The 23,972-nt window shown below is 42.8% G+C and overlaps 1 protein-coding gene across 1 annotated transcript in view; it reads right to left on the bottom strand.

The window, feature by feature from the left end:
• The window catches only part of LOC145397792 (unconventional myosin-XIX-like), a 76,450-nt gene that overhangs the window by 9,354 nt on the left and 43,124 nt on the right, over positions 1-23,972 (bottom strand). Inside the window, exons 9-14 of the mRNA XM_080270814.1 lie at positions 20,522-20,678; positions 19,524-19,648; positions 19,228-19,335; positions 12,871-13,056; positions 6,922-7,147; positions 6,472-6,562 (exon numbers count right to left, since the gene is read on the bottom strand). Coding sequence (XP_080126940.1) covers positions 6,472-6,562; positions 6,922-7,147; positions 12,871-13,056; positions 19,228-19,335; positions 19,524-19,648; positions 20,522-20,678 — 893 coding nt within the window. The remainder of the gene's footprint in view (positions 1-6,471; positions 6,563-6,921; positions 7,148-12,870; positions 13,057-19,227; positions 19,336-19,523; positions 19,649-20,521; positions 20,679-23,972) is intronic.

Raw genomic sequence — 23,972 nt, 5'->3', positions numbered from 1 at the left:
AAAATGTGTATCAAAGGAGAGGTAAATGTACAACTGTGTTTGGGAGGGAATATCTGTATAAGCTCTTAAATCACAAAATACAGTACAGTATGTCATCAGTACTAACAATACAACTCTACTTCCCATTTTTAAATTAAGTGGGGAGCTCCTTGTTGAGACTCTTTGCAAGTCTTTACCCCCCCCAAGTACCTGGTTGGAGGTCTGTAACTCCCACGTGGGTATATTTTGGCCATACATGAATTTCTAAAAATTGCACATCCAGTCTTACAAAATAGTTGCACATGGTACAAATAGCAAACAAATCCATGGACTTAACATTTTACTGATGCGCAGGTCAAGGAAGAAGGGGCAAGTGTGTGAGGGCCCTGGTGCATGTGCTGGCAGGGGGAACGAGTGGCGGGAGGCCGTGAGGGTTGCCACTAAGGGAATCGTGAGCCACACACATGTACATCTTACACTGCACTATTAAACCACACCTTGCATGTTTCACAGGTGTGAAGGTGAGCGCTGGCGAGCAACTGCGAGATGCTGAAGGCTTAGGTCTATCCATGGATGCTCACACGTGTAAACTACTGGAGGCAAGCAGAATACCCTTTGTCTTACCCACCCATGCACCAATGTGGAAGAAAGACATGGCTACTTCAACCAGCCTGGGCCACGCAGCTATGCAAACAATGAAGCAATATGACAAAACCTTTATTTATGTGAACCAATGTGACCTACTTACAAGAAAATAAACATGAACCAGGAGGGAGGGGCTAAATCTCTCATAGTCATATCTTCTCTAACATTTTATTCCAAGTATCATGAAGCAATTTCTTTCAGCTGAGTCTTAGAGCAATAATACTGTCACATTAGACCTTTTATGGTGGGGACAACTCCAGTACACTATTCCAATTACCACTAAATAATTTTATTCAGCTCAATGAGTAAGAGGAGCTGTGTGTTAAGAACATAAGAAAAAATGGAAGCTCCAGATGGAATCTCCTCTCTTCCTTTGTCAAAGGCAAAACAAAATTAACAGGAGGAGGCTGTAGCACGGGCCAGACAGGGTGATACTTCCGAGAGAAATGGGAATGCTGGTGATAGGGGGAGCTGGAGCTCCTGTTTCACTAGCTATCTAACCATCCCCCTTTGCTGACCTTTTCAGTGTGACAGTAACATGGAGAGCTGACCAGGATACTCTCCCAAACATTTCCTCTAAGTATCTTATGCACTACACCACATGCGCTTTACATTTCAAGCAACGCATCCCCACTACATTACAGGGGTTGGCGCCAGCAAGGGCATGCAGCCAGAAAACTTTGCCCCTGCTACTTAGTGGTGGACTTTTGGGTGGGGACGTGATGGGGGTTCCATCGGCATAGATCATGGGTCCGTGGTGAGATAGGGCTTGAACCTGTGCTACAGGGTACAGGGCATTGCAGTTCCCAGGCTGCCACTTCCACCTAATTGAGAGGGGCCCAAACCTGGAAGTAGCACCCCAGGAGGCTGCCCTATCAGTGGGTGTATAATGGCGGGACAGCTGCAGTGCCAAGGCGCGCTTGGAGGGTGTCCCTGCAGCTGTCCTGGCAGGGTGCCCCGAGACCATTACCACAGCCACTGGTAAGCTGGTGGGCTAGGGGTCCCAGATCCATTGCCTGGACCTGGGACTGTGCAGTAAGTGGGGCCTGTGGTATGTCTACCCCCTTTATTATTACCGACTATTACTAAATACAAGAATAAGCTTCAAAGCAAGCCTGAGGACATTAAATTACCCAGGGAGATGAGAGTGGGTTCATGGAATGTGGGAAGTTTGAGGGGAAGAGCAGGGGAAGTCTTTGAGGCATTCACTAGGAGGCGGGTGGATGTGGTATGTTTGCAGGAAGTCCAGTACAGGGGTGGATCAGCCAGAAAGATTGTTGGGAAGGACTGCTACTATAAGTTGTTTTGGCAGGGAGGGACAGACGGATATGGGGGTGTGGGTGTGTTGGTTGCGGAGAAATGGGTGGAATAAGGAATATGTTATGAATGTTATGAGAGTATGCGATAGGATATTGGTAGTGAAAGTTTTGTTTGGTGGAAAGATGACTGCAATTATATCGGCATATGCTCCACAGGCAGGTTATGAAGGAGTACATGGGAGATGTGCATGTGGTATAAGAAATGCAGAAGGGGAAAGGATACTCGAGTTTGGGGAGGCAATGAACATGATTGTGTGCAACACACATTTTGGGAAAAGAGAATAGGCTGATTACATATGAGTCTGGGGGAAACAGCAGTCAAATAGATTATTTTCTGGTCAGGAGGGCTGATAGGAGGTTAGTGAGGGATGTTAAAGTTATAGGAAATGAGGAGTGTGTGCAGCAGCACAAACTGTTGCTTTGTGATATGATGCTTAAAGAACGAGTGATGAAAAAGAGGACTTGTGTATCTACGAGGAAAATACGGAAGCTGGAAAACCAAGCAGTAAGGGATGCCTTCTATACCGAGATGAGGAGAGTGGTGGCTGAACAGGGAGCCATACAGAGAGGCATTAATGAACTATACAGAGCCCTCAAGAACAACCTCTTGAGATTTACTGATGTAATATGCAGCTGGACAAGAGGCCCACCAAGACATAAAGTAACTTGGTGGTGGGATGAGGGTGTAGAAGCTGCAGTTAAGCAGAAAAGAAGGCTTTTCCAGGAATGGAAGAAGGGTGGTAACAAGGAGGAATAGTTGGCTGCCATGCACAGGGCTAGAAGAGAGGTATACAGGGCGAAGTCTGAGTCACAGAGACTTTTAATTTATAACCTAAATCATGTGGGAAGGAAAATTATGATATTTAAGGTGGCAAATCAGATGATGAGGGATAATCGGCATATTACAGTATATGTGAGCAGTGTGTGAAGAATGATGAATGAAGGGTAGTGGTGAACAGTGGGGATATTAAAGATGTACAGAGACAGCATTATAGCCGATTGCTGAATGAGGAGTTTGACTGGGACAGGGAAGGTTTGGAGCCAGCAGATCCAGTGTTCGGCCCTTGGTCTTTAATTTACACTGCTACTGTGAGTGAGGCAATAGGCAGGATGCAGGTAGGGAAGGCAGCAGGTGTGTCTGGGTTGACTGCTGAAATGTTGAAGGACTCAGGAGATGTAGGGGTGAGGTTAGTCACTGACCTGATAAATATGATTATATATGAGTGTGTTGTCCCAGATGATTGGTTGAAGAATGTAATTGTAAATGTGCACAAAGAGAAGGGTGATGCCCTGGAAAGAGGAAATTATAGAAGTATAAAGCTTTTAGATCGGATAATGAAGGTAATGGAGAGTTCTAGAAGGTATGATTAGAGAAAATGTGAATACTGATGAGATGCTGTTTGGGTTTATGCCAGGCAGGGGGACCACTGACGCCATTTTCATTGTTCGACAGCTTCAGGAAAATATATATTGGAAAGAAAAGGGATCTGTACAGTATATTGTTTTTGTTGATTTGGAAATGGCCTTTGACAGAGTCCCTAGAGAGGTGGTGAAGTGGGCAATGAGAAAGCCTGGGTTGGAGGAGTGGCTGGTTAGGGTGGTTATGGCCGTGTATGTGGGTGCTCGTACCCAGGTAAGAGTGAATGGATATTTAAGTGATGAGTTTTCCATGGATGTTGGTGTGCATCAGGGGTCAGTTTTGAGTCCCATGTCATTTATCATGGTACCTGAAGCCCTCTCACGTGACTTCAGAAACAGACTCCTGTGGGAGATGTTGTATGCTGATGGTTCGGTGTTGATTGCTGAGAATGAAAGAGAGGCGGAGGAAAGATTCAGGAAGTGGAGAGATGGTATGGGGCATAAGGGCTTAAGGGTACATGCAGATAAAACAAAAGTGATGATATCTAGGGTTGGTGGTGGTACAGTCAAAGAAGATGGAGAGTGGCCATGTGCTGTTTGTCACAAGGGCGTGGGAAGTAATTCCATCTTGTGCAGTGTTTGTGATAAATGGGTGCACAAGAGATGTAGTGGTATTAGAGGTAAACTGCAAGATAATATTTTATGTGTGCAGCGTGTCGGGGAGAGCAGGTGGAGACTGTCAGACGTGAAAGGATTGAACTTGCTGATGAGTCTCTTGAGTGTGTGGAAGTTTTGTTATTTGGGGGACATGGTATGTGCTGGAGGTGGGGCTGGAGCTAGCTCTGTGGCTAGGGTGAGAAGTGGTTGGAAGAAATTCAGGGAGCTGCTGCCTCTCCTGACACTGAGAGGACTCTCCCAATGTGCTATAGGGTCTTTGTAGGTGGCACGTGTTAGGAGTGTGATGCTGTATGGCAGTGAGACCTGGGGAGTAAAGGAAGAGGTTATTCACAGGCTCAATCATACAGAAATGACAATGGTTATGTGTATATGCTGTGGGTCCCTGAGTGCAAGGCCTGAGGGGGCTGGGTTTACAGTGGAAGAGTTGAGAGGTAGGATGGGACTGGAGTGTATTGGTGTTGTGATGAGGAAAGGTTGACTGAGATGGTTTGGGCATGTGGAGAGGATGAGAGATGATACCTGGGTGCAGAAGGTGAGAAGTGTTAGTACTGGGGGTGGGGTTGCGTGGGGTAGACCGAGAAAGACGTGGGACGAAGTCATTACGTGTGACCTCTGGGTTAAAGGACTGAACAGGGAGGCTGCCATAGATAGAGCAGCATGGAGAGCCGCCATGAGGTGACCAAGGCCGATGCATGCAAGCATGTTGGAGCCTACAAAAATGAAAACGAAAACGAGTATACGTAAACCACTGAAGTTGCCATATCCCTACACTACTACAAAAAGAAAGGTTGGGTGGGGAGGAGGGGAGGTTCAGTTCCAACCCCTTCCTATATCAGTTACCATTTATGATATGCAGAAAATATGTAAGTGAAATTCTTTCTTTCTTATCTCCAAGGGATACATAATACAGAAAAATAACCTTACATCTTGGTAAAAAAGATAAGCCTGGCACAAATTATCAACTCAGCCTGAAGAAGTACCATGTTTCCATGGCTGTTAAATCTGTATATGGATGAGCTCATAAAAGAGATACAAGGTAGGGGAGTGGATGTTGGAGCAGCGCTTATGAAAGAGGGCAGTGTTTGGAGACTTCCTGTTCTGTTGTTTGCAGATGATACTGTATTGTTAAGTGAAGACAAAGGGCAACTGCATGGCTTGGTGAATGAACATGAGAGACTACGTAAGTAAATAAATCTAAAAGTGGAGGTAGGGAAAAGCATAAAGTTGTGGTCTTCACAAGAAATGAAGTCACTAAATGCACAGAGACATTGAATAGTGGGGAGATGGGAAATGTTAGTGCATTTAAGTGCTTGGGTAGTGTGATGAGTAAGGATGGACGTTTAGAGGATGAAATGCTTGAAAGTGGACATAAATTCATTATCTAATCCTGTATTTTCCCATGAGATGCATAGAAGCCAGCGGCTAGGCAAGTTGGTCCTGGTATTTAAAATATGAGTGACCAGTCTCACTTATCCCTGAGTGGCATTAAGTGAGCAATGAGCCCCAACCACCCCTCGGATATAAGCCAACACAGGCTCAATCCAGCTGCAGTGCCTTAATTACCCATTAAACCACCAGGGGCCATAGTTTGATTATATGGTTACCACCCGGTGTAGTAAGTGGTTTCCAGGTGTACAGGAACCATTTGGCTTGTCATTCAGTGTAAGGTCACCCGCAGATAGAGGGAAGAGGAAAGAAAGAAGATAAGGAGGATATACAAGGAAAGAGAGAGAGAGGGAAGGAAGAGAGGAAAGGGCAGCCACCTGGAGGCAGCACTACATCGAGTGAGTGGATGGTGAGTGGCACCACCTACCACTATTAAAAGGGTACAACAAGGAAAAAAAGTTGCTGGTTCTTTGAAAGCAGTGATAAGAAATATAGAAGTAAGCATGAAGAAAAAAAAAAGTCACTGCTTGGACCTTGTTGGAAGGACACAAGTCAAGAGTGAGAGCTGTGGAAATGAGTTATTTGACAGGAGCATGTGGAGTTACATGTACGAGACAGACTAACAAATAAGGAAGTGATGGAGCGTTGCAGTGAGGATGTGGATGTGACAGAAAGTGTTAGGAGAAATACACTGAGGTGGTTTGACCATGTGGAGAGGACGGAGAGAGAGAGACTAATGTGGGGAGTTTATGTGAGTGAGGTGGAGGGGGTGGCAGGATGAGGAGGAGGGATGGAGCAGAGAAGTATATGAGAGAGGGGTGTGTGAGCTACGGGGAGGGCAGCAAAATGGAAAGGGACAGGGCAACAAGGAGGCAATCTGTTTGTGGCCATCCCCTACAGGATTAAGGCATATGGCCAAAGATAGATACATATATATTAATTATGCTGGGTTTCAGGCAATCAAACTATACTGTATTAAGTAAATCAATGCTGTCCACTTGTTACACTGACCTGTAAAGGTACAATGTGACCATGCAAAGCATCAGATAGTGTAAACAGCAAGATGTACCTAAACAAGCATGCTAAAAATAAAAAAAATGCTTACCTTACTGGATAGCCTGCTTGGCTGATGCGAACTGTCTCAATAACTCCACAGGATCTTAGTTGATGTAGGATGTATTCAGGCTCAACCATACCTGGAGTGTTTTTTTTATTATCGTACTTATAAGATCTGAATAAAAAGTTTTGTAGTTTTCCTTATTTTCATCTCAACCCTTAAAAACCACCGTCATCATCCAAAGTTTATGTCCCACTAATAAATGGAGCAGTAGGATAAAGAGAAAAGAACAAAGAAAAGAAAAGCACAAAGTTAAGAAAACTATAAAAAAAGTGTCACTTAAAATGGCTTTCAATATAAATAAATAAAGCTCTTCTTATATCTACTTCCACTCAAACAGCAAACATACCAGTTAATCCTGCTTATATCCTTCCAATTATTCAACACACAAGGGTAACAAGCAATTCACTTCAACTGCTCTGATCTATGAGACCTCACCTGCTACAGCTCCAGCACTTGGTTTTATACAGCGGACATAATGCAAGTCACATGCTGAAAGGGTCTTCATCAGCAGGTCAAGAGATGACTTGAACTTTGAAAGAGTTGTAATTTTGCGTGTAGTTCGTCTGCCTTTCTCCGTGCCTGTGGGTTCACTGGCATCAATGATGGTTCGTACGAAATCACAACTGGTCTCACCCAGAAGCCCCCACACCTCCAAAGGAACCTAAAAGCAACGTACAGCAGAATTCATTAATACAATCTTCTATTATTCCAAATTTGGGAATATCATTTAGGTGTCATGCATATGTAATGCTCTGATATAAATGTGCTAACAGAGTGTACTGGTTTCCATAGCAACTGTTCCAGACCATTTCAATCTGGGCTCTACTTAAAAACTAATATTGGTCATGATAAAATATGTGATTTGACTCAAGGTGAATCTGTACAATTATGAATGTCCAGCACTGTGTATATGAGCATTCCTGTAAGAGGCAAGAGGTAAGCCAGACACAGTAGAGCTGGCTAGTAGTTGTTGTTCCCTTGGCAGTCTAGCCGAACAGCCGAGTCCCTAAGGAAGGCCACGGCTGATACTGAGCTTTCCCATAGAGCTCTCAAGGAGTGTATGTTGTGTTGTTGGGGCAAGCAATTGTGTACAATGCAGTCTTCCAAACTGTGCTTAATAGTATGGGGTGCTGTGTTGCATCCTGGACAGGGGTCAGTGACAGAGTCATCCAGCCTCTTCTGATAACTCGAGAGGGCTGGATGATGCCCACATCTCAGCTGGCTAGTTGCAAGGCATGGCTGGGACAAATATCATACGACTGGCACATGAGAGAGCACAGCTAAGATTATATAAAAAAACAGCAAGCCACTCCACTGTCACTCATAGTACTCCCACAAGACTACATCTATTTTTATCTAGTATAATCTTTATAAGCCCTTCCGCCCCTGCAATACACTGTATTTATGTAATCAACTCTAGTATTCAGCCAAGCTTAATTATATTTTCTAGAGTACCGAATCTGTCTACATGTTTTGGATTACTTCTTTTTATGCAAGATGCAATGTTCCATTACATAAGTATGCTTACTGTGCAAAGCTGACTGTGTATATAAAAGGACAAGAACCTCAATTAATTCTCTCTATTGTTTTAAGGTGTTCATTTGCAAGGTTAATGGTAGGTAATATTAAGTGTTTTACCTTGTTTTTTACCTTATTTCTGTATTGTCATTCCTGTTATGTACCTTACCCTGTTTCCACTATACAAGGTACAGCCCGTAACAGACAGAGGGCTGGTACTACAATCCCAGACAGACCACCTTTTCATACTAAACAGTCTAGACCAACATACCTATATCCCACACCAAGCCCTCTTCCTTCCATCATCTCCAGACATCACCTTCTGCTCCCCAAACCTCGCCCCGATTACATCATGGAGAGTGGTCAAAACCCTAGGTTCTGATCACCTCCCAATCATCATCACTACCAAAACCAGAATCACCCCAGCTGGCCACAAACACACATACACTAATTATAAGAGAGCCAACTGGGAGGCCTTTGTAACTGAAACAGAACAACATCTCGAAACACTAAACAGTACACCCATCATAAACATCAACACTGCTGTGCACACTTTCAATACAATTATACAAAACGCAGACAAAAGACACATCCCTTGAGGCAACAGAAAGAGACACAACCCAAACTTCACACCAGAAATTCAAGGCCTCATCAGACAACGGGACACACTGCGACACTCCCCAACACCCCATACACAAGACACCGTACAACAAATACAAGAACTCAACCCTCAAATAAACAATAAAATATCAGAACAGCAAACACTAAACTGGAAAAATTACCTCCAAACACTTGCCCAAAAAACAAACATCAGCAAACTCTACAAAACACTAAACAGCATCACACTTTCCAACAGCAACACCACACAATCACACACTGCCATCACAACAACAGACACCATACCCTTAAACAAACAACAAGCAAAAACTCTCATCAATCACTTTCCACAAGTCAGCTATCTAAACCCCCATCCCGAAGACTGACGTATCATCCGACGTAAGAGACAGTTCCCCACAGACCCAGACTATGCACCTTTCACTTACAACCAGACGAAGCACATCATTAACAACCTCAAGCACTCATCTGCCTGTGGACCAAACAACATAAGCAACATTCACCTTAAACACCTAGGACCACAAGGCATACAAGCACTCACCAACATATCAAACTACAGCTACTCACACAACATAATACCCAACATCTGGACGCATGGCAATATCATCACTATCCCTAAACCCAACAAAGACCCCATGTTACCCTCCTCACACCGCCCCATCACACTCCTCTACACCCCCTCTAAAGTCACTGAACGACTGGTACTTCAACTAGTCACACCTCACATTCCCCTAGCCCAGTCATAACATGGCTTTAGGCCACTACACTCCACAAACACCCTTCTTACAGACCTTACACAGAGAGTTTTCGATGACATGAATTCAGCTAGGCCACCACACAGAACAATCCTAATCACACTAGACATTAGCAAAGCTTTTGATGCCATCCCCCGCCACAACTTCACAAACCAAATACTCAACACAAACATGCACAATAAGACAAAAAGATGGTTGGCAAACTACTTAGCAGGCAGATGTGCACACGTAACATTTGCCGGTCAATCTTCTAACATCAGAAACTTCACAAACGGCGTCCCCCAAGGATCTGTTTTGTTCCCTACTCTCTTTAACCTATACATGCACGACGTACCCACACCCCACACACCACAGATACACATAGCTTCCTATGCAGATGATATAACACTTACATGTATGCACCAAAACGCAAACAGCTGCACACATTATTCAACCTTACCTCAACACATTACACGAATGGTTCACCACAAACAGGCTCAAAATAGCCCCAGCCAAATCTACAGTGACTCTTCTCACAAACTGGACAGCAGGACACAGTCATATACCACACCTCACCATAAACAACACTCCCTTACCACACACACACACATACACCCAAAATCCTTGGTGTAACATACAATACATCAATGTCATTTAAACAACACATCACAAACATTAAAAATAAAATAACACCATGACTCAATGCCTTGAGGTCACTTGCCCATACAACAACATTTGGACACAACAAAGAAACCACCACCACAGTATACAAACAATACATACGTTCAGTGATGAATTATGCAAGCCCTGCCTGGGTTTCTAACCTCACCAAAACACACTACAGCACTCTACAGACCATACAGAACAAGGCCCTAAAAATAATCATAGGCTGCAGCTATTACACCCACAGACCACCTACATCAAGAAACCAAAGTCCTCAAAGTCAAGGATCACCTAGACATGAGAGGCACCCAGTTTCTTGCTGCAGCCTCCACAAACCCACAACATCTACAGTACATGGCAGCACATCCACCCACACCAAGGAACATCAAAACAACACCCAGCACATGATACCATACACAAATACTGTCATCTCTCCCCCCTCGCCCACCTCAGACCAGTGTCCAGAAGCATATCCACACTCAGATCACTCGCCACTCCATTCCATCCAGCCCTCTTAAGCTACCAGAAGAGGCTGGATGACTCCGTTGCTGATGCCTGTCCAGGATGCAACACAGCACCCCATACTATTAGGCACATTATGGAAGACTGCATTGCACACAATCACCTACGTCAACAACACAACATACACTCTTTGAGAGCTCTGTGGGAAAGCCCGGTCTCGGCCATGGCCTTCCTAAGGGGCTCGGGGCTGTTCGGTTAGACTGCCTAGGGAACAACTACTACTACTACTACTACAGTACATAAATCTATATGGTTACATCATGTATAAAACAGTACTTAACCCCTTAAGTCCTAATCATATCAATTGATGCGATTTGTGTTTTATGCCAAAATGCCTAATCACATCAACTGAACACGGCCTGTAAAAAACTGAGGAGCGCTTGCTCCACCCCGATTATGACGTACATGGCTTCAGGCCAATGAGAATTCGCCCCTGATGTGGCGTGAGGGGGGGATCGGACCAACCCGGGCGGTGAGGGGGCACCCCCCTCTCGGCCGCCTCCCTGCCACCCTCTACTCCACTCCCTCACGCCCTCCTTGTCCCCCATCACTCTCCCACCCCTCCACGCAACTGCATCTCTCCTCCCACAACAACCTGCGTCCCTTCCCACCCCTCTCTTGCCCCTCCTCCCTCCCTGCTAGCCTTGTCCCCCCACAACCCTACCCCATCTCTCCCTCCTTGTCCCTCACTACCGTTCCAACCCCCAACAGGTGCCCCCGAGTGTCAGGCCTGATGTACGTACCTGTTTCATATTATTTCTACTTCTTCCCAAATTTTTACATCTCACTCTGTTCATTTCTCACTTCGTACCTACCAGTTTCTGTACATACGTAGTTGGAGAATGCTGTATGTTGTACTACATACGACGCATTTTTTTTTTTTTTTTTTTTTCCCCCCTACCTGCCCAGATTAGCACCTCTGAGTAGTGTCCGTCTGTGTTAGTTTTCGAAAGACTATGAGGCCTTGTAGGGCTACTCCCCCCACCTGTTTCATCTCCCCACACATACAAACACACCTGTTTTCATGGCTGGTGTGATAAATTCCAATGAAATGGAGAGTTTCCACAAGAGAATTTGGTTGTTGCTGAAACTGTAATGATAAGTGTGATGAAGTGTAATGATAATTTGATAACTGTAATGGTGTGATAAATGTGTAACGAGAAGCTGGGACAGTAAAACGAGAAATCGGAAACAAATTATGTTTTTTTTCCCCCTTTCTTATGCACGCATTTATAGCATCATTCAACTTTATTTTGATGTCCTTGATGGTTATAAACATTTATATGCATCTGTGTTAGTTTTGGAATGACTATGAGTTCTTGTAGGGCTACCGCCCACACCTGTTTTATCTCCCCACACCTACATACACACCTGTTTTTATGGCTGGTATGACAAATCCCATTGAAATGGAGGGTTTGCACAAGAGAATATGGTTGTTGCCAAAATTTTCCTCCCCAAGTACCACCAACGTCTTGTAGGCCTACTCCCCACACTAGTTATCTCCCCACACCTACATGCACACCTGTTTTCATGGTAGGTATTACAAAACACAATGAAGTGCTTTCTTTTCATGCAAAAAGCTGGTTATTTCCAACCCCCGTACCTATAGGCCTACTCTCCACAGCCTACTTTATCTCCCCACAGCCTAGTAATGTCCCCACACCTACATACACCTGTTTTCATGGTTGGTGTGACATAACACTTTGAAATGACCTGTTTCAATAAGAAAAATAGGTAATCAAAATTTTCATGTTTTCGAGGGGTAACTATCATAAACTTTTTTTAACTGTGATGTGCGATTGTGCGGTAACCATTAGGCCTATGAGGGTCCGGATTGCGTTGTCAGGTGTGTAAATTCTTCCTCTTTAGCCAGAACACAGTCAATTTGCCCTTGGTGAAAGTCGCCACAACACCCCCGAATTGCGGTTGTGGGAGGTACCCTACCTGAAACAATTGCGGTCTTAAGGGGTTAATAAACAGTCATGCTCATAATATGCCTATTTATTTAAGCTGTAAAAACTTTGCAACTGGTGACAGCACATCTCATCTTCGTATAAGAAAGCAATCACACCTCTTCCCTGCGGATGCTAATCATTTCCAACACTGTAAAGTAACTCACCTCATCCTTGTTCTTATGCAGGAATCCATGTGCACTGTACCTGACAGGTGCAGCACAGTGCCTGACAACAAAGCCTGGTGTGTGGCCAGGTGTGACAGGGGCTGAAATCATCCCTGTCTCCTGGAGGGCTTTGCACACTCTCTCACATGCCTCATTTTTTCTCACCTCTTCCCTTTGGATGCTTATCATTCGCAACACTGTAGAGCAACTCACCTCATCCTTGTTCTTATGCAGTAATCCATGTGCATCGTACTTGACAGGTGCAGCATAGTGCCTGACAACAAAGCCTGGTGTGTGGCCTGGTGTGACAGGGGCTGAAACCATCCCTGTGTCTTGAAGGGCTTTGCACACCCTTTCACATGCCTCATTTTCTCTCACCTCCCGCTTCAGCTGACACTCCTGATATGAAGATACATAATGAGATCGGCATTGCATAAATCAAGATGCAACAGATGACACTACTGCAAAATATTTTACAACAGATTGTACTCAAGTATATACTGTATATTTATACTGTAACTGCAAATGATAAAATATAACAAATACTACACTTCATTTATTGGTTTAATTCAAATTCTTAAACACTGTAATGCAAAATACAAACAGTAATAAAAATATATATATTTGTGGTAGGTGATGGCGCTCATCATGCATTCACTCAATGTTGCACCACCTTCAGGTGATTATACACTGAATGGCAAGCCAAACAGCTTCCTGTAACCAAGGAAATCATCAACTATGCTGGGAGGTATTCATACGACCAAATGACACCTGGTGACCCAATGGGTTAAGACATTCCAAATGGATGGAGCCTGTAAAGGTTTCCATTTGAGAGGTGGTTGGGGTTTACTGCTCACATAATGCCACTCAGGGATAAATGACGCTGGTCACCCTTGTCTTAAATGTCAGGACTGAATACCCTAGCCCTAGGCCCCTACACTCTGGGTGAGACACAAAGAACTAGATGATGGATGGATTAAAAAAAAAAAAAAAAAAAAAAAATGAGAAAATATATGATGGAAGTTTAGCTAACAACACTGTCACATGAGAAAGTACAAAAATGAACCATGCACCCATTGTATGTCAAATATGGTGAATAAAAACAGCCACAATCTTTCACTTTGCTACAGTACAGGATTGCAGCACTTTCACTGTTTGGTTCCTGTACTGCAAGTAACATTATAATGTACTTCCTACAGCATAGGAGGAGGTAAAGGAGAGACTGTAGCTGGAGGGTTTCTATTTCCTATGTCTCTTGTTTTTCATGCAATTAATCAAATTTATGAAGGAGTGCATGGGGGATGTGCATATGGTCTAAGGAATGCAGAAGGGGAAAGGATACTCGAGTTTGGGGAGGCAACGGACATGATTGTGTGCAACACATATTTTAGGAAAAGAGACAGTAGGTTAATTATGTATGAGTCTGGGGGAAATAGCAGTCAGATAGATTATTTTCTGGTTAGGAGGGCCGATAGGAGGTTAGTGAGGGATGTTAAAGTTATAGGAAGTGAGGAGTGTGTGCAGCAGCACAAACTATTGATTTGTGATATGGTGCTTAAAGAACAAATGATGAAAAAGAGGACTTATGTACCTAGGAGGAAAATATGGAAGCTGAAAAACTAAGTAGTAAGGGATGCCTTCTATAGCGAGTTGAGGAGAGTGGTGGCTGAACAGGGAGCTGTAGACAGAGGCGTTAATGAACAGTACAGAGCCCTCAAGAACAATTTCTTGAGAGTTACTGATGTAACATGCGGCTGGACAAGAGGACCACCAAGACATAAAGTAACTTGGTGGTGCGATGAGGGTGTAGAAGCTGCAATTAAGGAGAAAAGAAGGCTTTTCCGGGAATGGAAGAAGGGTGGTAGCAAAGAGGAATATTTGGCTGCCAAGCGTAGGGCTAGGAGAGAGGTATACAGGGCAAAGTCTGAGTCACAGAGACAATTACTTGATAACCTAAATCATGGGGAAAGGAAAAATATATTTAGGGTGGCAGGTCAGGTGAAGAGGGATAATCGGGATATCATAGGTGAGCAGTGTGTGAAGAATGATGAAGGAAGGGTAGTGGTGAACAGTGAGGATATTAAAGATGCATGGAGAGAGCATTATAACCGGTTGTTGAATGAGGAGTTTGACTGGGACAGGGAAGGTTTGGAGCCAGCAGATCCAGTGTCTGGCCCTTGGCCTTTGATTGATACTGCTACTGTGAGTGAGGCAATAGGCAGGATGAGGGTGGGGAAGGCAGCAGGTGTGTCTGGGTTGACTGCCGAAATGTTGAAGGCCTCAGGCGATATAGGGGTGAGTTTAGTCACTGACCTGATAAATAGGATTATTTATGAGTGTGTTGTCCCAGATGATTGGCTGAAGAGTGTAATTGTAAATGTGCATAAAGGGAAGGGTGATGCCCTGGAAAGAGGGAATTATAGAGGTATGAAGCTTTTAGATCAGATAATGAAGGTAATGGAGAGAGTTTTAGAAGGTATGATTAGAGAAAGAGTGAATATTGATGAGATGCAGTTTGGGTTTATGCCAGGTAGGGGGACCACTGATGCCATATTCATTGTTCGACAGCTTCAGGAAAAATATATTGGTAGGAGAAGGGATCTTTATTTTGTTTTTGTTGATTTGGAAAAGGCCTTTGACAGAGTCCCTAGAGAGGTGGTGAAGTGGGCAATGAGAAAGCTTGGCTTGGAGGAGTGGCTGGTTAGGGTGGTTATGGCCATGTATGTGGGTGCTCACACCCAGGTGAGAGTGAATGGAGATTTGAGTGATGAGTTTTCCGTGAATGTTGGTGTGCATCAGGGGTCAGTCTTGAGTCCCATGTTGTTTATCATGGTACTTGAAGCCCTTTCACGTGACTTTAGAAACGGACTCCCGTGGGAGTTGTTGTATGCTGATGATTTGGTGTTGATTGCAGAGAATGAAAGGGAGGCGGAGGAAAGGTTTAGGAAGTGGAGAGATGGTATGGGGCAAAAGGGTTTAAAGGTAAATGCAGATAAAACAAAAGTGATGATATCTAGGGTTGGTGGCGGTACTGTCAAAGACGAGGGAGAGTGGCCATGTGCAGTTTGCCACAAGGGCGTGGGAAGTAATTCCATCTTGTGCGGTGTGTGTGATAAATGGGTGCATAAGAGATGTAGTGGTATCAGAGGTAGACTGCGAGATAATGCTGATAGACTGCGAGATAATGCTGATTTTATGTGTACGGCGTGCCGGGGTGAGCAGGCGGAGATCGTCAGACGTGAAAGAATTGAACTTGCTGGTGAATCTCTTGAGTGTGTGGAAGAGTTTTGTTATTTGGGAGACATGTTGTGTGCTGGAGGTGGGGCTGGAGCTAGCTCTGTGGATAGGGTGAGAAGTGGTTGGAAGAAGTTCAGGGAGCTCTTGCCTCTCCTGACATTGAGGGGGCTCTCCCTACGTGCTAAGGGGTCTTTGTATGCAGCGTGTGTTAGGAGTGTAATGCTGTATGGCAGTGAGACCTGGGCAGTGAAGGAGGAAGACATTCGCCGGCTCAGACGTACAGAAATGACAATGATTAGGTGGATGTGCAGTGCGTCCCTGCGTCCAAGGCATGGAGGGGCTGGGTTTACAATGGAAGAGTTGAGAGGTAGGATTGGACTGGAGTGTATTGGTGTTGTGATGAGGAGAGGTAGATTGAGGTGGTTTGGACATGTGGAGAGGATGGGGGATGATAGTTGGGTGAGGAAGGTGAGAAGTGTTAATATTGGGGGTGGGGTTATGAGGGGTAGACCGAGAAAGACATGGGACGAGGTCATTAAGTGTGACCTTAGGGTTAAGGGACTGAACAGGGAGGCTGCAATGGATCGTGCAGCATGGAGAGCCGCCATTAGGTGACCAAGGCCGACACATGCAAGCATGTTGGAGCCTTTAAAAACGAAAACGAAAACGATATCCAAGGACAGAGCAGAAAAAAAGGAGGGCAAAAAAGAAAGTAAGAAGAAAGGAAAATGAAGAAAAAGTGAATAAAACAAGGAAGACCACAAGAAGATAGAAATAAAAGCACAGCCAGACTAACAGAGAGACAGACAGACAGACAGACAGAAGCAAGACCAAGGTCATCACTCTTCCAACCATCACACTGATATACATTCCCAGATAAGCTGAAAGATGTGGGCAGTATTAATTACATCTAACATCTTTAGAGAGTTCAAGTGTAGCCAAACTGTTGTATCATCACAAGTATCTGTTTATGTAATTTTTCCATTTAAACAATTCACAGCATTATGAAATCAAGACATACTCAGACATCTAAATTTTAAAAACTTGTTTCACACCATCCTTATACTCCTTTGATCTCTCCTTTCCTCTTGCTCCCTTAACTTATGTGTACATTTTCCTTAAAATCGCTCATCAATTAATCTATTCATTATCCATACCATTTTACATACCCTGGTCAGCTCTTATCATCTAATATATCTCTCCATGTTTCTGTGTAATTTTTTACTCTATCACATAAGCCCACTTTCAAATACAGACATCAGGCACATTATTTCCATCTTTTCTGATCACTAAACATTTAGGACCCATGCCTCCTATTCATCCAACACTGCTAGCACCATTATGTCTTCATATGTACCACTTTTCACTTAAACAAGATAGTTACTGAGCTTTCCTTGTATATATTCCTTGATGGCCATTCTTATCCTATGGCTTACAGTACTTCAAGTACAGTCAACTAAAAGAAATAATGCATTTTGCCAATGTTTTCTTAATTTCAAAGTGTAATACTGGTATGCTTTCTAATGTCTTAGCAAAGTATCTCAAGGCGGGTAACATACCTGGTTTCATAAATACCCACTATCACTACCCTTTCTAGGAATACCTGAGGTGTGTTACATTTCATCAGTGTTGATTTTATGGATATTTTCTTGTAAAAGAGCTAAAATAAACAGGACTCATTACCATCTCATTTTCAAGCACAAGAAGAAAGTTTCACACTTATGGATTCAATAGCTATGAATGACATGATTTTGCCTTGTGATTCACCATCCACTCACTCAATGTAGTGCTGCTGTCGGGTGTCTGCCCTTTCCACTCCTCCATTGTTCTCTCCTTCCATCCTCTTCTGTCTTTCTTTCCTTCATTCTATCTTTGTCCTTCTGCCTATGAGTGATGCTACACTCCCTCTTCTGTCTTTCATTCCTTCATTCTTTCCTCTTCCTTCTGCCTGTGGGTGACTCTACACTGAGTGACAAGCCAAATGATTTCCTGTACACCAGGAAACCATTTACTACGCTGCGTGGTAATCATATAACCACATTTTGGCGCCTGGTGGTTTAGTGAGTAATTATTGCACTCCAATCAGATTGAGCCAGTAAAGGTTTATATCCAAGGGATGGTTGGGGTTGACTGCTCATGTACTACCACTCAGGGATGAGTGAGGCTGGTCACTCTCGTCTTAAATATCGGGACCAACTGCCTAGCCCAGGGCTCCTACGCTCCTCATGGGGCAATGTAGGATTGGATGATGGATGGATGGATGGATTTACCTCTGACATTCATTTGATATTGACAGTAAGACTGTCATTATGAACTCAAATTCTGAATTAATTCATGGTATAACTGTTGTCCTGCTCCCTTTCAAGAACTCTACTATTGCAATGTATGGCAGGAGATATCTGAGTAAGTTCTTGCTGTTGCTGTATAAGTAAAAGCATATCATAACGACAGCACAGACTCTTCCATTATTCTCTGCATGTACTTCTCACATCTAAGATATTGTACTGCTTAGCTTTACATTACAATAATGGAGTACATAAGAAACTAGGGAAAGTAAATTTATACTTAATATGGTACTTACCAACTCTTTTCCAAATGCCTATAAGCATGAAATAGCAAAATTTACTTAATTATATAAGGAATTACAATACTGTACATTAACAATATGATGAATTACAATTTCTATACACAGTACAACACTTTAGGAAAGCAAGTGACCCATTAACTATGGAACATGGTTTCAAGCTAAAAGATAATGAAGTACAGGTATTATCTACATCAGCAAGATGACTGTTATATCATCTGGCCTTATTACAAGCAATAATATGAATCTAGATATCTTTGTTTCTGTAATGGTCCCTATTAGGTTCATGCAGTAAAATGACTATCTTTGTATCTGCATCAGTCCAAATTAAGTATACTATAGTTACTGGAGAGGAAGAGTAATAGCCAGAGGTAGCCCTTCCCCAAGCTGGTGAAGTACAAATGGGGAAGAGATGTGTGTAGCAAAAGTAGAGAATCTAGCTATAATGAAGACCAAATCACAACTACTATTACAGTTACCAAAGGTTGACTTGAATATTAGTTAACCAACCTTTGTCCAAAGAGGTCTACTGTCTTATCAAGTGGACTGCAGACTGAAGCTGCCCTTCTGCGGTTCATCCTCCTCCTTTCGGAGAACAGGGAGGAATCTGACATGTGTTTGTATAACTAGGCAGCAAAGTTGCCTGTTTATATCAGTGGCACCACATGAAAGCATCTCCCCTCCTGCAACAGTATTTAATCTAACCACATAAACACAACAATTTAAATTTAGTGGTGATATATTCTGACCTCATTAAGTATGGCGAAGACAGAGACACGAGAATCCAGAGCAGCCACACAGAAGGAGTTGTCAGCATATGGAATATCCACATCCAAGAAACCCTCTTCTTTCATTACCTGAAACATTGACAATTACCACATTGTCACTTCAGCTAAAGAAGACAATATAGTCTCTTTTTAAATTATATCTCCAAATATTTCAAATACCCAGTCTCTTTTTACACAGCAAGCAACTAGTGAATTACAGTTTAAAAAAAAAAAAAAAAAAAAAAAAAAAAAAAAATACTTGTGAAGGACTAAAATACCTGGTGTTCAGTAGAAATATATCTTTGCATAAATGCTTGTTGCAATCTTTCATTTGCATAATTGATGCAGAGCTGTTCTAAACTATTCCTTTCAAATGTTTCAAATCCATAAACATCCAGGATTCCTGAAAAAGAAAGCTTCTTAAATCAACCAAAGTTATTTCATATCCTTAGAGAAGCTAGATCAAACACCTAATATATTCATTTGCATCAAGCATATAACAGAATATACTGCAATCTTTTCCTCTCATCAAAATGTATGATACATTTCATGTTAAAACTTAAAGTTTAATACCAGTTACTCATTCAAGGTAATGACACTAATAAATTTTTCTAATTATTTGATTGCTTTGCTGCCCCTATAAATTAAAAACCAAACATAAGCATTATCATACTGTCAATTATCTGAGGGTCTGACAAAGGTACCGAAGACAGTGAAAGTTCTTCTATGACTTAAAATGCTACCAGGGAAGTAACTCTGTCTTACACTCATACATGACCTGTGCTAAAGTAGCCTAGCCTCAGACCCCCTGACATCCCAAAAGATGGAACATGAGACTGACTATGACCTCTTACACTGAACATAAACCAGTGTTTTGGTGTACAGTTCTAATTCCTAATGAACCTTGTATCATAAACTAAACCTCTAAAAATAAGGGACAGAAATCCTTATTGGTTCAAACACTATAACATATTACATTAGTGCAGTCTGTGATATTTTATCTGCAGTTTTACAGGCAAAAATTTATAACCTTCCTTCTTTCCCTAAAAAAAAAAAAAAAAAAAAAAAAAAAAAAAAACTCACTTAATATTGAGTTTTATTGCATATAAGTTTACCATATATGAATTATGATTATGATTTATCATTAAGCAGTTGCAGATGCAGTAGGTATGTAACATAATAAGCAGATCTACCTCAGTACCATAATACAATACCAATAATACTGTAATATTAATAATAATAATAATAATAATGATAATAATAAAAGGACCATTACCAATAAAATGTGACCAAATACTTCTGTGTGCACTAATCTTGCTATTGATGAAGTGAACAATGTGGAGAAACAGCTGGTGATATATGAGTTGCATGAGGGAATCTCTGCGTTGATAGCACTGGCTCTCCAGTTCTAATGGCTTGTGGAACACACTTGTCTGAAATATTGAGATCTTACATTTTAACAGGAACCTGCCGTAACCCTATCCTACTATAAGCTAAAGAACTAAATGTATGTAACAACTAATGAAAGATGAGTTAGACAGGGTCAGGGTTTAACTGGAAATAGACTGTGCACTCTCTATAACCAAGATTTACATACATGGGGGACTGGAACTTTGAAATGTTAGCATTATATAATGAAAAAGACTTCCCAATACAATGGTTCTTACCTTGCACAGTATAGATTGTATATCATTATACGTAATATACACTTTGTATGCACCATGTGTTTGGAGTGTAATCCTGTATGGTACTGAAACTGGGCGGCAAAGGAAGAGGATATTCATTGGCTCAAACACACAGAAATGACAATGATTAGGTGGCTGTGCAGTGTGTTCTTCAATGCAATGCCTGGGGGAGGGGCTAGCCTTACAATGGATGAGCCGCGAGGAGGGATGGGACTGGAGTGTACTGGTGCTGTGATGAGGAGGGGTAGATTGAGATGGTTTGAGCAGGTGGAAAGGATGGGGGATGACAACTGGGTGCAGAGTATAAAAGGCGTGATCACTGGGGAAAGGGTTGCAGATGGCAGACAAAAAAAATACCTGGAATGAGGTCATAGGGTGTGGCCTCAAGGATAAGGGAATGAATAGGGAAGGAGGCAACCAGGGATCAAGCAGCATGGAGAGCTGCCATTAGGTGGCCAAGGCTGACACATGCATGCATGTTGGAGCCTTTATAAAAGAAATTAACTGATACATCAGGAAGCTCTCTATTTGATGGGTTCTCATCTAGCTCTAGTTCCTTACTATAATGAAGTACAGGTTCCTTAAGTTCTGGTTCCTTAAGCGTGTCAGGCCAATGCCTGTGGCATTTTGGAGCCGCGGATTGGGAGGCCCTCAGGCAGTACTTCTTTTATTTTCCCTGGAATGATTATTGCTTACATGGCCAGGAGCCATCTGAGTGTGCCTTGCGCATTACGGAGGTTATTCTCTCGACCATGGAAGCATACATTCCTTTCTCATATCCTTTGACTAACGCAAGAAAGCCTTGGTTTAATCACGCTTGTTTTAATGCTGTCCTCAACAAGGAGAGGGCCTACAAAAGGTACCGGAGTCAACCCACCCCTGAATCACATCATCTTTATGTTTCTGCCAGGAATCGTGCTAAGTCTGTTCTTCGCTCTGCTAAAAATAATTTCATCCATACTAAATGCTCTCAACTCTCCAACTCGAATTCTTCCCACTCCTTCTGGCACCTTGCCAAAAACCTTTCTAACAACTTTACCTCATCATCCTTCCCTCCTCTTTTCTACTCTGATGGTTCTGTAGCTATTTCTTCTACTGATAAAGCAGATCTCTTTGCTCAGACTTTCTCCTCCAATTCCACCTTAGACGATTCCGGTGCTGTTCCTCCATCACTTCCCGCCTCTGACTTCCTCGTGGCTGACATTAAAATTTCTTCAGCTAATGTATTTTCTGCCATCACTGGCCTCAATACTAACAAGGCATATGGGCCTGATGGAATCCCTCCTGTTGTTCTCAAGAACTGTGTTTCTGTGCACACACCCTGCCTAGGCAAACTCTTTCGCCTTTGTCTGTCAACTTGTACCTTTCCTTCTTACTGGAAGTTTGCTCTCATTCAGCTAGTCCCAAAGCAGGGTGACCACTCCCAACCCTCCAACTATCGTCCAATTGCTTTAACGTTGTGTATTTCAAAAGTTTTCGAGTCAATTCTCAAGAGAAAAATTTTAAAGCATCTTTCCTATCACAACCTTCTTTCTGATCGTCAGTATGGGTTCCGTCAGGGACGCTCCACTGGCGATCTTCTCACCTACCTTTCAGGCTCCTGGTAATCCTCTTTTCGGGACTTTGGCGAAAGTTTTGCCATTGCACTTGACATCTCAAAGGCTTTCGATCGAGTCTGGCATAAATCTTTAATTTCCAAACTGCCCTCTTACGCTTTCTATCCTTCTATCTGTGCCTTCATCGCTAGCTTCCTTTCTGGTCATTCTATAACCGCTGTTGTAGACGGCCATCGTTCTTCTCCTAGATCTATCAACAATGGTGTTCCTCAGGGCTCTGTCCTATCACCAACTCTCTTCCTTTTATTCATCAATGACCTTCTAAGCTGTACATCTAACCCTATCCACTTATACCCTGATGACTCCACCCTTCACCTTTCCATTCGGTTCCTGCAACGCCCATCTCAGCAGTTACTTCAACAAACAAGGGATGAGGCTATGGCACACCTAATGTCTGACTTGGCTTGAATCTCTGACTAGGGTAAAAATAATCTTATTGTTTTTAATGCATCTAAGACTCAGTTCTTACACCTATCAACCCGTCAAAATCTTCCACAGGTATATATACCCACTAATGTTTAATAATATTCAGCTTAATCCTGCATCATCCTTGAACATGCTTGGGGTTTCATTTACTCGAGACTTATCTTGGAAAGATCATATTATACCTCTTGTAAAATCTGCTTCCATGAGATTGGGTGTGCTAAGCCGACTCCGTTCTTTCTTTACCTCTGCACAATAGCTGACTCTGTACAGGGGTTTTATCCACCCCTGTGTGGAGTATAACTCTCATGTGTGGGGAGGCTCCCCACATACAGCTCTTCTCAATAGGGTGGAGTCAAAGGCTTTTCGTCTCATTAACTCTCCTCCTCTTACTGACTCCCTTCAACCTCTGTCTCTTCGCCGCACTGCTGCATCTTTATCTCTTTTCTATCGCTACTTTAATGGTCACTGCTCCTCTGAACTGTCTGCATGCATTCCTCCACCTCTATGACGGGCGCGTAGCACCTGTCTAGCAGCAAACTCTCATCCCTTTTCTGTCCAACTCTCTAATGCAAGAGTTAACCATTACTCCCAGTCCTTCATTTATGAAACAGGTCAACTCTGGAATTGTCTCCCTCTGTCTGTATTTCCTGCTGCCTATGATCTCCATCTTTCAAGCGCAATGTGTCCAGGCATCTCGAAATGAATGGATCTTGAATTTGGCTCTCTCTTGTATTTTGTTTTTCTCTTGGAGGGAACTCTTATTGCGAGCTCATGGCCTTTGGTTCCTTCTTCCTCGTATAAAAAAAAAAAAAAAAAAAAAAAAACTAGGTGGTTCCAAAGCCTAACTTAACCTCTTCCATGTTTCTGTCTCCATTAAGAGAATGTGCATCATCAAAGCTACTTTCATCATCATTACTTTTTATTCTATCTAAAATCTGAGTCTCATTTTCACTATCTATCTATAACCTGACGCCTTTGATCCCGCAAAGGGTGGACGCAG

This window comes from Coenobita brevimanus, chromosome 43, assembly GCF_032717465.1.
Source record: "Coenobita brevimanus isolate Jiangsu-jjx chromosome 43, ASM3271746v2, whole genome shotgun sequence".
NCBI lineage: Eukaryota > Metazoa > Arthropoda > Malacostraca > Decapoda > Coenobitidae > Coenobita > Coenobita brevimanus.
This window is presented reverse-complemented; position numbering and strand designations above follow the sequence as displayed.